General features: G+C 40.2%; 1 protein-coding gene across 5 annotated transcripts in view; it reads right to left on the bottom strand.

The window, feature by feature from the left end:
• fcsk (fucose kinase) overlaps window positions 1–9487 on the bottom strand; it is a 53473-nt gene extending 43986 nt beyond the window's left edge. For 2 of the 5 annotated variants that reach the window (XM_021564195.3, XM_090201425.1), the window contains exon 1: window positions 9110–9478. In XM_021564195.3, coding sequence (XP_021419870.3) covers window positions 9110–9260 — 151 coding nt within the window. In that variant the 5' untranslated portion in view covers window positions 9261–9478. Of the gene's footprint in view, window positions 1–9109 lie in introns of all 5 variants that reach the window. The other 3 variants (XM_090201426.1, XM_090201438.1, XM_090201430.1) reach the window with 3 other exon arrangements.
• Between the last annotated feature and the right edge of the window lie 5078 nt (window positions 9488–14565).

Below are 14565 nucleotides of genomic sequence, written 5' to 3'. Positions count from 1 at the left end.
CTCTGCATGCACAGTGCATTCTTCCATCACATGTACAGCTGATTCTCAAGATCTTGCACACTAATGAGATGCTATTGACTACTACACTGCCTGAACCAAGGACTACACGCTTTCTGGTAAGTTTTGATTACAATACTGGGTGAGGTGAATATATTTTATATGACATACATTATTTTTTGTTAACTTGTAAACAGTAGCCTACAGAAAAGTGTGTTTAAATCATTTCTAACATGTACCTTACAAAGGAGGTGTTTAATCTAACTGCTTAATTATTTATCTGTACATGGAATTACAATTACATTTTCACAAAAGAAAAATTATAATCTTTACAGGAAAATGCCACAGGCACTATCTGATGTGTGGAGACATTTCACTGCAGCTAATGTAGAAGGAAAAGCTGTGTACATTTGCAAATACTGTGCCAAATCATATGTGAAGATTGCAATAATGATGCAGAATCATCTGACCAAGTGCATAAATGGTTATGGGTCATCAAGTTATAGCAGCAATCTACCTCACCAAGCAAAGTGAGAAGAACAAGACCACGACATTGAAGCTGCCCAGCAACACCCGTTGGAGTAGTGTTATCATCATGTTTTTATTTATTTTTATTTTACCTTTATTTAACTAGGCAAGTCAGTTAAGAACCTTCCGGTTACTAGTCCAACACTCTAACCAATAGGCTACCCTGCCGCCCCATGTTTGACAGTCTCCTGGAGGGGAAGGAGTCTCTCCAAGAAATGGCCATATCCTGTCTGCCGATATGGACAGCCCCATCAAGAGGATCCTCCTGGATGATGTATTTGGGAGAGTGGTAAGCAGCCTGAAACTCCTGAAACCTATTGCAGTAGCCATTGCACGGATTGAGGGGGACAATGCCATCCTGTCTGATGTTCAGACTTTGCTTGCAGATGTAAGAAAATAAATCCGTACTGCCCTGCCCACTTTTGCTCCAAGCAGAGGAAACTGCAGTTCTGAAATACATCAAAAAGCATGAAGACTTCTGCCTGAAGCCCATACACGCTGCAGCGTACATGTTGGACTCCAAGTATGCTGGCGGGTGCAGAGATCAATAAGGCCTATGGTGTCATCACTACTGTGTCTCACCACCTTGGCCTGGATGAGGGCAAGGTTCTTGGCAGTCTGGTAAAGTACACTTCCAAGCAAGGGCTTTGGGATGGAGATGCAATATGGCAGTCATGCCAACATATCTCAATAGCCACCTGGTGGAAGGGAATTTGTGGATCTTTCTCCTGTTGCCTCCATCATCCTCTAAATCCCACCAACATCAGCCGCCTCAGAGCGCAACTGGTCCTTGTTTATGAACACACACACACACACCAAATAACACAATAGGCTGACCAATTCAAGGGTTGAAAAATTGGTGGCCATCCGGGCTAATTTGAGGCTTTTTGAGCCTGACAATGAGCCATCCTCAACAAGGTTGGAAAGTGACAGTGAAGATGAGGCCCCAGAGTGATGTTCAAGGGGTGGACATTGAGGAGGTCCAGGGAGAAGACATGGAAGCCTGAGAGGAAGACAACCAAAGCTTTCGTTTCTAGACTATCATTTTACAGATGCGATGGATCATTGGGGATCATTTAATATTCCCATTTTTTGTTGTTCAGTGAAATCATGTGAAGTGAACTCATTTAAAAAGTTCAACTCGTAACTAAATTGTTTTTATTTCTATTTGAAGGATTTAAATAATTTGCAATGTCTACTTATGATAAGGTAAAATGTTATGTTTGTCTCCATAAGATATGGTAAATATATCCAATGCAAAAACCATCACATTTAAAATGGTATTCATATTAATTTGCATATTTCCATTAATTCGCATATATTCCCACATTAAGTTTCCACCTCTGAATATTCCCCAAAATGTGCAACCTTAGATTCATCACTCCAGAGAAGGTGTTTCCACTGCTCCAGAGTCCAATATTGACAAGCTTTACACCACTCCAGCCGACGCTTGGCATTGCGCATTGTGATTTTAGGCGTGTGTGCAGCTGTTTGTCCATGGACAACCATTTCATGAAGCTCCCGACGAACAGTTATTGTGCCGACGTTACTTCCAGAGGCAGTTTGGAACTCGGTAGTGAGTGTTGAAACTGAGAAAATAAATTTTTTACAAGCAACGCTCTACAGCAGTCTGCGGCCCCATTCTGTGAGCTTATGTGGCCTACCACTTTGCGGCTGAGCCATTGTTGCTCCTAGACGCTTCCACTTCACAATAACAGCACTTACAGTTGACTGGGACAGCTCTAGCAGGGCAGAAATTTGACTAACTTGACTTGTTGGAAAGGTAGCATCCTATGACGGTGCCACGTTGAAAGTCACTGCGCTCTTCAGTAAGGCCATTATAGACAAACATTGGAAGTATAGAGATTGCATGGCTGTGTGCTCAATTTTATACACCGGTCAGCAACGGGTGTGGCTGAAATAGCCAAATCCACTAATTTCAAGTGTTGTCCACATACACAAAGTATATGTTTTACCATTTAGAAATGAAATTACTCGGGTCGGGTCAGAGAGAATGTGGTCTGGAATCACAAATCTGGTAAAGACCTCCATTCGCAGAATTAGAGCAATGGCGGATGCAGTGGCTTTGCGGAGTGGAAACAACGTAGTAGTCCACTACCACCAATAAGAATTAATTTCTGGTACCCCGCCTGGGAGGAAAATTCCCAGCATTTCATTGGGATGGTTCACAACGGTCTGCTGCAGTTTCCCGGCAGGTCTGCCAACGTCTGGTTTGTATTTCTAGCAGACACGGCTGCACAAACATCTTGGTATCGACCCACATGCCTGGCCAGTACACCACCTCCTGTAATCTTCGGTAGGTTTTGAAGACTCCAAGATGGCCACTCATGGGGTTGACATGATTAGCTTGGATCATTTGGTCAGTCAACGTAGAGGGGACTAAGACACGGTAAGGGGTGCAGTGTGTTCCATCTCCTCTTGGAGTTTGATACATATTATCCTGAACTTCTCACTGATGTGGCTGTGCTCTCCACACACATAATCCAGAGGAAAATAATAATGCATACACTTAGCGGTAGTGATAGTGCTGCACAATGGATGACAGACGTTGGCAGTCTCTGTAATCTGAGAGGGCATCTGGTACAACATTCAGTTTTCCTTTGCGATACTCTACGATGAAGTCCTAGTATGATAGACCAGCGAATGAGACAGCTGTTGGTCTTGCCTGATGTCAGAACCCACCGCAGCGGTCTGTGACAACGTTGAAGGCCTTCGCCTCCAAATAGTAGCTCCATTTCTCCAGAGCCCAGACCACAGCGAGGCACTCCCGTTCATTTGTTGACAAATTCCTCTTGGAGCAATTCAGGGTTAGACTTGCATAGGCAAGAACTTCTTCTGTTCCAGGTCCTGTTGGTTGAGCAAAGACTGCTCCGAGTCCTGTTTGACTTGCATCTGTGTACACTGGGAAATGAGCATTCAGCTTAGGATGTCCAAGCACTGGAAAACAATGACTGTTTTTGAGTGCTTCAAATGCAGGAGTCCATTGAAACTTCACCCCCTTCTTCTTAAGGTGGTTGAGTGGTTCAGCTAACTTTGAAAAGTCAAGCACAAACCTGTGGTACCATCAAGCCATACCCAGGAAGCTCTGCACAGCCTTCAGGGATGTGGGAATTGGGAGCCCCTGCACTGCTGCAACTTTGGCTGGATCTGCATGGATACCTTCTGCAATAAATACATGACAAAGGAACTTGAGTTCAGATAAGCAGAAATGACACTTCAAGTTCAGGGTCAAAGCTGCAGCCTGTCTGTCAAAGATGGAATGTATGTCTTGCAGATGATCAGTGACAGAGGAATAGATTATGTCATCCAGATACACAATTTTCCCCCCTCAGATCTCTCAGGGCAGTCTCCATCAGCCTTTGGAAGGTTGCTGGAGTGTTCTCCAAACCAAAAGGCATGAATTTGAATGAGTACAAACCAGCTGGGGAGATGAACACAATCTTGTTCTGAACGGCGGGATTCATTGCCACCTGCCAATATCCGATGTTAAGATCCAGATTACTGAAGAAGGAATAAGGACAACTGGAGAAGCCCATCTGGAAAAGGAAGGTTCCACAACTCCAGTCGCCAACATACTCTCAAGCTGTTCATTGAGAAATCAGCAGTTTGGCGGGGGACAGCCTGTAGGGACGCTGCTTAATGTGGCCTTCATGCCGGGTATAGATTTTGTGTTGGAAGACTGCTGCATGGCTGGGTGTAAGAGCACAGATCTCACTGTTCATTTCCAACATCTGGGAGAGCTGCCACCTCCCATCTGACAGACATGACTGTTCCATTGCTTGTTTGATGTAGAAATCAGCATCAGTTTTGCTTTTGCCCTGGAATATAAGGGGGGGGGGGGGGGGTGGTATGACTGTAATCAGTGTGATAGTTGGGTTTCTGGCTTCCCTGGTGGAACACTGAAATCAGTGTATTTCCAGGTTGAAATGGATGAGGCCGGAATGGTCAGAGCGCAGCTGACATGATGGTTCGGACATTGAGATGGTTAGTCCGCTGAAGAACATGCAGTCCAGGCCAAGGTCTACAGCAAATGCAAGGCTCGGATTGGCAATAATAGCCACAGGAAAATGAATAATGTCATCATACAGCTTAATTTTCATCAGTCCAGCCCAAGGGATTGATCGGTTCACCATTGGCCAAGTTCAATGGTCCTTCCTCCCAGGTTCGAAGCACATCATGCAGTAATTCCATCTTTTGTCACAGGGGCTCCTGCATCATGGTATAAGTTGCTCCTTTGTCCATTATGACCTCCCCTCTCCTGTTCCTACCAGTCAGAGGAACCAACATTTGTTGCAGAATAGGAATAAGACAGCTAGGTGAGCTGTCTGAAGTCTTCATGGTGGGCATTGAGGCCGTTCTAATTGTACCCAAGCCACCACGCCTGTTGGTCTTCTGTTCTTTCTAACCTTTTTCTGAATCGTGATGCTGGCCATAGACAGGGCAAGAACCTGAAGGATGTTGGATCTTACACCTCCAGCACGTCACTGGACTTTTGTCTTGGTTCTTGGGCACAAACGGCTAAGCCAGTTTAGCCCCAGGAGAGTTGTTGGGATACCAGAATGAGGGAACAGGGTTAAGTTTGGAGGTGGTTCCAGTCCTTCTCAAACAAAGTCCCAAGACACACCAGATCATCCACATTCTGCACACGTTCACAAAGTTGACTGGCATGGTAGCATCCACATTAGTGTGGATGTGTTCCGAAGAAACATTCTATTCTTATTTACAATAAAAGTTAGACAATTCATTATTTACCATTCATTTCTATGTGGAACAACAATCTGAAACACAACCAAAACAAACTAGAAATACGTCAAACAAGTTTGTCGAGTCACAAGCTTGATGTAGTCATTGCGTTCTAAGAATATTGGACCAAAAACAAAATTTTTGACTGCTTTAAATACACACACGTGAATTTGTCCAAATACTCATGACACCTTCAAATGGGGGGACCATTTACATAAAGTGCTTTCATTTCTAAACAGTAAAACAGATATGTATGTAAGAAAATACAAAGACAAATACACAATGCAGAGAACTAAAGATCAATGGAACAAGTCGTTCTTCTGTAATGGGGAACTGAAGAATAATTGGTCAATGGAACGGGTTGTTTTTCAGTTCAACATCTGTGTAGGGGTTCCAGTCCGGGACTCATAGCTACATGTGGCAAGTTCTCATTGGTTCAAATTGTCTATACATTAAGCCTGAAACGGGATACTTGGTAGCTGGCTATCGGCCAAATTCTATTGCAAGGAATTCTAATTGGTCAAACACAGACGATGTTTTGGTATAAACCACATCCGGTCTCTTTCTTCAGTGGAGAAAACAACAAGAACAAGGAAGAATGAACATCTACCATCCACTTTACAGCATAACTATGATCTGTTCTCTTGGAAAAAATGTATTTTCTCTCCCTGATTTGCATTGGGGTCTGCGTAATTGAAGAATAACATCAAATAAAAAGGTGACATTCTGTACTGTCACCTCATGAGACAAATTAAAACTTTTAGCTTTATTGTCCAAGTAAATAGGTAGTGAAGTGTATATGTTTTCTAATGAAAAATAACTAAATGTAAAGTCATTTGACAAAGTCACGAGTACAGGGTTAACATAAAAAATAAAAATAAATTCTGACAGCTCATTCAATGTGTCCATAGTAGACTGTGTAAACCTGTGTGAAGTTAGCCACAATACTGAAATTTGCGGTTCAAAATCGAAATGTATTAGTCGAGTACACATATTTTGCATTTGCTATTGCAGGTGTAGCAAAATGCTATGTTCCTAGCTCCAACTGTGCAGTAATATCTAACAGCAACAAAATACCATTACACACAAATCCCCCCCCCCCCCCCCCCCCAAAAAAAAAAAGTACTTAACAAAAGTAGAAATATTAGAACGAGCAATGTCAGAGTCTGGAATATAAATTTATGATTGTCCATAATGTCAGTACAAACAGTATATGAATAGAAAAGGTGTACATAGGATGAGCCTTGACCAGAATACAGTATCAGTCAAAAGTTTGGACACACCTTCACATTCAATGGTTTTTCTTTATTTTTTACTATTTTCTACATTGTAGAACAATAATTAAGACATCAAAACTACAAAAAAGCATATGGAATCATGTAGTAACCAGCAAAAAAAAAGTGTTAGACAAATCCAAATATATTTGTATGAGATTCTTCAAAGTAACCACCCTTTGGCTTAATGACAGCTTTGCACAATCTTGGCTTCTCTCAACCAGCTTAATGTGGTAGTCACCTGGAATGCATTTCAATTAACAGGTGTGCCTTGTTAAAAGTGATATTGCTGAATTTATTTCCTTCTTAATGCGTTTGAGCCAATCAGTTGTGTTGTGACAAGGTAGGAGTGGTATACAGAAGATTTGGTATTTGGTAAAAGACCAAGTCCATATTATGGCAAGAACATCTCAAATAAGCAAAGAGAAAATGACAGTCCATCATTACTTTAAGACATGAAGGTCAGTCAATACGGAACATTTCAAGAACTTTGAAAGTTTCTTCAAGTGTAGTCACAAAAACCATCAAGCGCTATGATGAAACTGGCTCTCATGAGGACTGCCACAGGAAAGGAAGACCCAGTGTTACCTCTGCTGCAGAGGATAAGTTCATTAGAGTTAGCAGCCTCAGAAATTGCAGCCCAAATAAATGCTTCAGAGTTCAAGTAACAGACATCTCAACATCAACTGTTCAGAGGAAACTGCTCTGAATCAAGCCTTCACGATCAAATTGCTGCAAAGAAACCACTACTAAAAGGACGCCAATAAGAAGAAGTAACTTGCTTGGGCCAAGAAACACGAGCAATGAACATTAGACTGGTGGAAATCTGTCCTTTGGTCAGATGAGTCCAAATTTGAGATTTTTGGTTCCAACTGTTAAGTCTTTGTGAGATGCAGGGTAGGTGAACGGATGATCTCTCAATGTGTGGTTCCCACCGTGAAGCATGGAGGAGGTCTGATGGTGCTTTGCTGGTGACACTGTGATTTATTTAGAATTCAAGGCACACTTAACCAGCAGGGCTACCACAGCATTCTGCAGCGATACGCCATCCCATCTGGTTTGTGCTTAGTGGGACTATCATTTGTTTTTCAACAGGACAATGACCCAACACACCTCCAGGCTGTGTAAGGGTTATTTGACCAAGAAGGAGAGTGATGGAGTGCTGCATCAGATGACCTGGCCTCCACAATCACCAGACCTCAACCAAATTGAGATGGTTTGGGATGAGTTGGACCGCAGCGTGAAGGAAAAGTAGCCAACAAGTGCTCAGCATATGTGGGAACTCCTTCAAGACTGTTGGAAAAGCATTCCAGATGAAGCTGGTTGAGAGAATGCCAAGAGTGTGCAAAGCTGTCAAGGCAAAAGGTGGCTACTTTGAAGAATATAAAATATTTACATTTGTTTAACACTTTTTTGGTTATTACATGATTCCATGTGTGTTATTTTGTAGTTTTGAGGCAGTCAGTCACATTTGGGGATGTTTTTTTCTCCCCACTTCAGAGAAATTAGTAATTGAGTTTGTTAGCTTCATGTCCCATCCTACATCCTGATATCACCAAGTTCTGACCACTAGGTGGTGTTGTTGCTACTATGATGTGATTATTTGTTTTTAAAGAATCACCCCATATTAAAGGGATAGTTCACCCAAATGACATATTGTTTTCCTTACTATGTAAGCAGTATATGGAGAAGGTATGACAACAACCCATTTAGTTTACCTGGAAACTGTTTAAAAATGATAACTTTTCAAGACAATGGTACCTATATTAGTGTGTCTGGGCTTCATACCCAAATCTATAACTAACATCATTGAGTTACACAATCAATTGTAAGATACTTCCGGATGATTTGGACATGAAAATGCTAATTAACTGTAGGTACCATTGATTTGAGCCACAAATACTAAATAGTTAGAATTTGAAACAGTGGACAACCAAACAAAATGGTTAACATGTCATTTGGGTGAATTATCCCTTTAACATGGGGGAGGGGTTTATCAGCTTCTTTTCAGAAATAATAAGGAATAACTCATCTGAAACTGGATCAGTCAAATGACTTGCACACAGGAGCAAGCACCAACAACCTTCACTTGTGCATTTAGCGTGGGAAATGCGCTTTACAAATTAATTATTATACCAATGTAATTATGCAGACTAATAGATCCACAGTGGGATTTTAAATGTTTCTTAACTGTTCTGTTTTATCAAATTAATAAAGAATGTATTTTTAAGTTATATAACATGGCAAAATTGTTTAGCATCATCTTGTCGAAATATGGTATTATTCCACTATTTGTATTTGTTTGGATCTGTTTCAAATAGGGGACTTTTATTTTGACAGCTCATTCACAATCCTGCTTCAATAGTTTCAGATTGGTAAACACGAGAGTAAAATGAAGTTTAGTAACTTATTATTCAGTACATTTAGTAGATTTAGGCCTACAGAAGGCTACGCATGCATCTGGTCTATTCCTCATATTTTGCATTATTAGACTACAGTGGGCAACTGTGCATTACTGTAAACAAGAAGAGGAATAAGAGACTCACCTCTTTGAAAGGCGTAAACGCTATCTTTATGTTGACAGGTCAGGACTACTACAGTCCAGCTGAACACCTGCTCGCTTGACATGTTGACGTATTTATGAAAACAATATATCTTCCAATTGAGCCACGAAAGTAGTCTGCTGTCTTCATACATGGAACATTTAGCCTAATTTACCAATCTAAACTAAAACGCCATTGGCGGAAAGTAACAGGAAGCAAACATTACGTCCATGCAAACAATGCTAAAACCGTTCAACCAAGGCAATAGCTAAAGAGACTACACTGTGCTATTCTTGCAACAATGTAGCTCCCGAATGAGTGGAGACCGCAAAATCAATCGTTTGCGCGACCAGTTATTCTTCTTTGATGAGGTTTAACGGCGGTTGGCATCCAATTAAATGCTGATTATCGCCACCTACTAGACTGGAGTATAACTCCCTTATTCTTTGCATATTCCCCCTCCCCCCCAATAATAAAAATAAATAATAATAAAACAAATACCCTACCATCTAACACTACACTCACAATTAATAATAATAAATACCATACTCCACTATTTAAATCTATTTAGTCCAAATTAAGGCCAACAGCCTGAGAGGATGGGACACCACCACTCAACACACACTAACTCTTCTGATGTCAAGTCTCGCACACCCAAACACCTCTCTGCAGTTGCCACCACAACCTCTATTTTCTGGAACTTACATTCCATCCCTGCAGTACAGTTGATGAACATTACCATAAATGCCCTAAATCAAATCTTACTGAAACATACACCACCAGTCAAAAGTTTGGACACACCTACTCATTCAAGGGTGTTTCTGTATTTTTACTATTTAATACATTGTAGAATAATAGTGAAGACATTTCAAAACTATGAAATTGCACATATGGAATCATGTATTATCCAAAAAAGTTTTGTTTTAAAGTGTTAACCAAATAATAACATATTCCAGCTTCACCTGGAATGGATTTCTCACATGATGAGCAATTGGCTGCTTTTCCTTCACTCTGTGGTCCAACTCATCCCAAATCACCTCAATTGGGTTGAGGTCGGGTGATTGTGGAGGCCAGGTCATCTGATGCAGCACTCCATCACTCTCATTCTAGGTCAAATAGCCCTTACACAGCCCGGAGGTGTGTTGAGTCATTGTCCTGTTCAAAAACAAATGATAATCCCACTAAGTGCAAACCAGATGGGATGGCGTATCACTGCAGAATTCTGTGGTAGCCATGCTGGTTAAGTAAGCCTTGAATTCTAAATAAATCACAGAGAGTGTCACCAGCAGAGCACCCCCATCCCATCACACATCCTTCTCCATGTTTCACGGTGGGAACCACACTTGTGGAGATCATCCGTTCACCTACTCTGCGTCTCACAAAGACATGGCAGTTGGAACCAAAAATCTCAAATTTGGACTCATCATTGCTCATTGCTCGTGTTTTCATAAATTCTTAGAGTGTTTGGGAATGACATATACTATATAGCATTTGTGAAATTTCTAGAGCAATATAGAGTGGGAACGCGGCCGTGAGCTTTGACAATTAATAGGCACTGAATTAAATAAAACCTAATAAAAACAAAATACACTTGAATGGATTTCTGCAAATATGCAGCTAAATACCACGGGAGCCCTTTTACATTTGGGAACTTTACAGTCCTATTGATCAAACAACAATAACTAGGTGTGCTATCTTTCCCTATATGCACATCAACAACAAGGTCAACACAGTCAGATGAGTGCTCTGAAATCGGAGTATATAAATCAAATCAAATCAAATTTGTTTTGTCACATACACATGGTTAGCAGATGTTAATGCGAGTGTAGCGAGCGAAATGCTTGTGCTTCTAGTTCCGACAATGCAGTAATAACCAACGAGTAATCTAACAATTTCACAACAACTACCTTAGACACAAGTGGGATGAAGAATATGTACATAAAAATATATGAATGAGTGATGGTACAGAACAGCATAGGCAAGATGCAGTGGATGGTATAGTATATACATAGGAGATGAGTAATGTAGGGTATGTAAACATATAAAGTGGCTAGTGATACTTGTATTACATAAAGATTGCAAGATGCAGTAGATGGCATAGAGTACAGTATATACATATGAGATGAGTAATGTAGGGTATGTAAACATATAAAAGTGGCATTGTTTAAAGTGGCTAGTGATACATGTATTACATAAAGATGGCAAGATGCAGTAGATGGTATAGAGTACAGTATATACATATAAGATGAGTAATGTAGGATATGTAAACATTATATTAAGTGGCATTGTTTAAAGTGGCTAGTGATACATTTTTATAGCTAGCCAGAGTGAATTTGTGAACGCAAGAGATATGCTAACTGGATAACAGTCGTTCAGCATAGCTAGCTAGCTAGCAAAGCGATTTACATTTCTTGCTAGCTTACCAAATTGCTACATGCTTGCTACATAAATAGATAGGCTAGCCTATTACCCACGTTATGACTGACTTGTAATCATTGCCCTTGCTTGTTTGATTGACATTGTATTGTATTGACATTCCCAGCCTTAGTGACATTCATCCGTTTTTGTCCAAAATATTGAGTCATTGAAACTAAAACAGTGCATCCCGGATGGAGGCAGCAAACAAGGTGCCAGGCCAGCTGTGATTTACAACCTGATGTTTTGGTGAATTATATTAATCATGCATTGAACTGCATCCATCCATTTTGCCAACAATGCCTTACTGTACATCATGGAATGTTGAGTCAAATATAACCTATTTTTAAAACCTCTTATAAAGTTGGTTTTGTAGCATAAACTGAGAATTTGATATTTTTTTACGGATATTGTGTTTGTCTGTTTGTTTCATATCTGCAAAGTAGTTCAAACGCGGTTAGTTCCACTTTAAACAAGGGCTGTGTTTTGTGTAGGCTTACCATGTAGTGAGGTTTTGATAATCGTGTAAATCTCTCTAGGACAAGGTGACTTTTATCACTACATTCACCTGTATTTACCCCCAAAAATGTTTGCTATCATATAAAACAACAAATGATCTGGACGAGACTGCCGAATCGAGGCAAAGTTAAGACTGGATCTATCGCTAAAAGTCACCTTGTCCAAGAGAGATATACATGGTTATCGAAACATCACATCAGGGTAAGCTTACACAAAACATAGCCCTTTTTTTTTTTTTAAACCCCTATGGGAAAAATGAAAGGGGGAAAAAATGATTGTAACCATTTCCCTGTTTGACAGCTAGGTTTTATGGGTATTATGACACCTCCACTGTGGGGCTCGGTTAGGCTCTTAGAATTAAGAGTGGGAAAGTGATCTTGTCAGGTGAAAATTACATCAAACGTTTTACCATTGCAACATTTGATGCAGTACATAATTGGCGATCACTATTGCTTATTCCCATCATTTGGTATTTCCTTTGTGGTACCTCAAACTTTCAATATTACCAGCTGAGATTAACTTTTATGAGTTGATTTTACTCCTAAAGGTACTCCTTTAGGAGTTGATTTTACACCCAGAGTTGATTTTACTCCTAAAAGTACTGCTTTATGGGTTGGTTTTACACCCAGGGCCCGTATCCCCAAATCGTCTCAGAAAAGATCCTAAACATTTTTTAAGACTAAAAACTCCCAGCTCAGAGTAGGTTTTGGGGTGATGTTAAGACACTGCTCAGACAAACTCTGAGCCAGGAGTAAAATCAACTCATAAAAATGTATCTCAGCTGGTAATGACGACAGTTTGAGGTACCGCAAGGGAAAAATAGTAATGACGACCATTGACATTGTTGCAAATGATGGGGAATAATCAATCGAGATGAGGCATCGCCGGCTGTGCACGCTTCAGTCAACCAAGGTGAATGTGACTGTCAAATGTTGCAATGGTAAAACGTTTAATAGAATTTTCACCTGCCACAATCAATTTGCCAACTTTAACCAATTCTGATGGATGTAAAAAATAAATAAAAAATACAAGTATTATAGTACCATTATATAAACATACTCGTCTATGGAAGCTTTTAGCTGCCGAAACTCGAAACGCAAATGGAAAAATTATAAATCAATTTCATTTTTGCAATTTCTTTTCCTAAATGGGTATGCACATTTTGTGACAAAATTCTAATTGAAATGCAAAAAAATATATTACATTATAATTTTCATGATTGAGTGTGCATAATGAAGGCCAATTGGAAAAAGAAATAGCAAAAAGTGTGTTTAATATTTCATTTACATAGTACTAACCAGTACAACACTGACACATTTAAAAACTACATTTAAATGCTTAAATGACAAATAATTTCTCACGTTTGCCATGTTATTTCCTAGTGACAGCATGAATTGTGACAAAAATAATTGCAACTGATAATTATTTTCCATACTGAGTGGTTTAATGGTTATGGGCTTAAAAAAAGAACACCTATACCAAAGATTTTTCATAACTAACCCAAGACAGACCACTGGAGCAAATTCATCATAGTGGGCAGAACAAGCAAGGAGGTGGGCAGAGCAAAGCATGGGAGTCTATTGGTGCGTTCTAGGATGTATTTGCATATTTCCTTTAGGGAACACCTACTTTGTGAAGTGCGTGTTTGCAATAACTCAGTTCGTCCTTGTACTCATTCTAAACAACGCATTTTTTTCTACTTAGGCAAAAAGTAAAGTCTACAAAACTAAGATTTGAAAACAGAAAACTGTATTCAATTTGCAGAACGTCCATCTCGCTCCATCTTCTCCCACTGCCGGCCAATGGGCTACCTCTCACCATCATATTTGAATGTGAGTGGTAACGCCAACTGGATGCTTTACATTTATACATCAGGGGAAAGATCTTTCTTATTGTTCTATCTGTGCCGGTACCATGTCAGATATAGAGTGGAAATGTATTCAATTTAGAGTTTGCCTCTCAATATTACACTTTATACAGTGCATTCGGCAAGTATTCAGACCCCTTAACTTTGTCCACATTTTGTTTTGTTACAGCCTTATTCTAAAATTGATTAAATAAAACAATTCCCTCATCAATTTACACACAATACTCCATAATGACAAATGTATTAAAAATAAAAAACAGAAATACCTTATTTACATAACTATTCAGACCCTTTGCTATGAGACTCGAAATTGAGCTCAGGTGCATCCTGTTTCCATCATCCTGGAGATGTTTCTGCAACTTGATTGGAGTCCAACTGTGGTAAATTCCATTGATTGGACATGATTTGGAAAGACTCTTCCTAGAGCTGGCCTCCTGGCCAAACTGAGCAATCGGGGGGATAAGGGTCAGTGAGGTGACCAAGAACCCGATGGTCACTCTGACAGAGCTCTAGAGTTCTTCTGTGGAGATGGGAGAACCTTCCATAAGGACAACCATCTCTGCAGCACTCCAACAATCAGGCCTTTATGGTAGAGTGGCCAGACAGAAACCACTCCTCAGTAAAAGGCACATGACAGCTCAATTTGAGTTTGCCAAAA

Source organism: Oncorhynchus mykiss, chromosome 2 (assembly GCF_057628025.1).
Source record: "Oncorhynchus mykiss isolate SJ-2025 chromosome 2, ASM5762802v1, whole genome shotgun sequence".
NCBI classification, from domain to species: Eukaryota; Metazoa; Chordata; class Actinopteri; order Salmoniformes; family Salmonidae; genus Oncorhynchus; species Oncorhynchus mykiss.
Note: the sequence above shows the minus strand (reverse complement) of the source record. Positions and strands in the feature narration are given on the sequence as shown.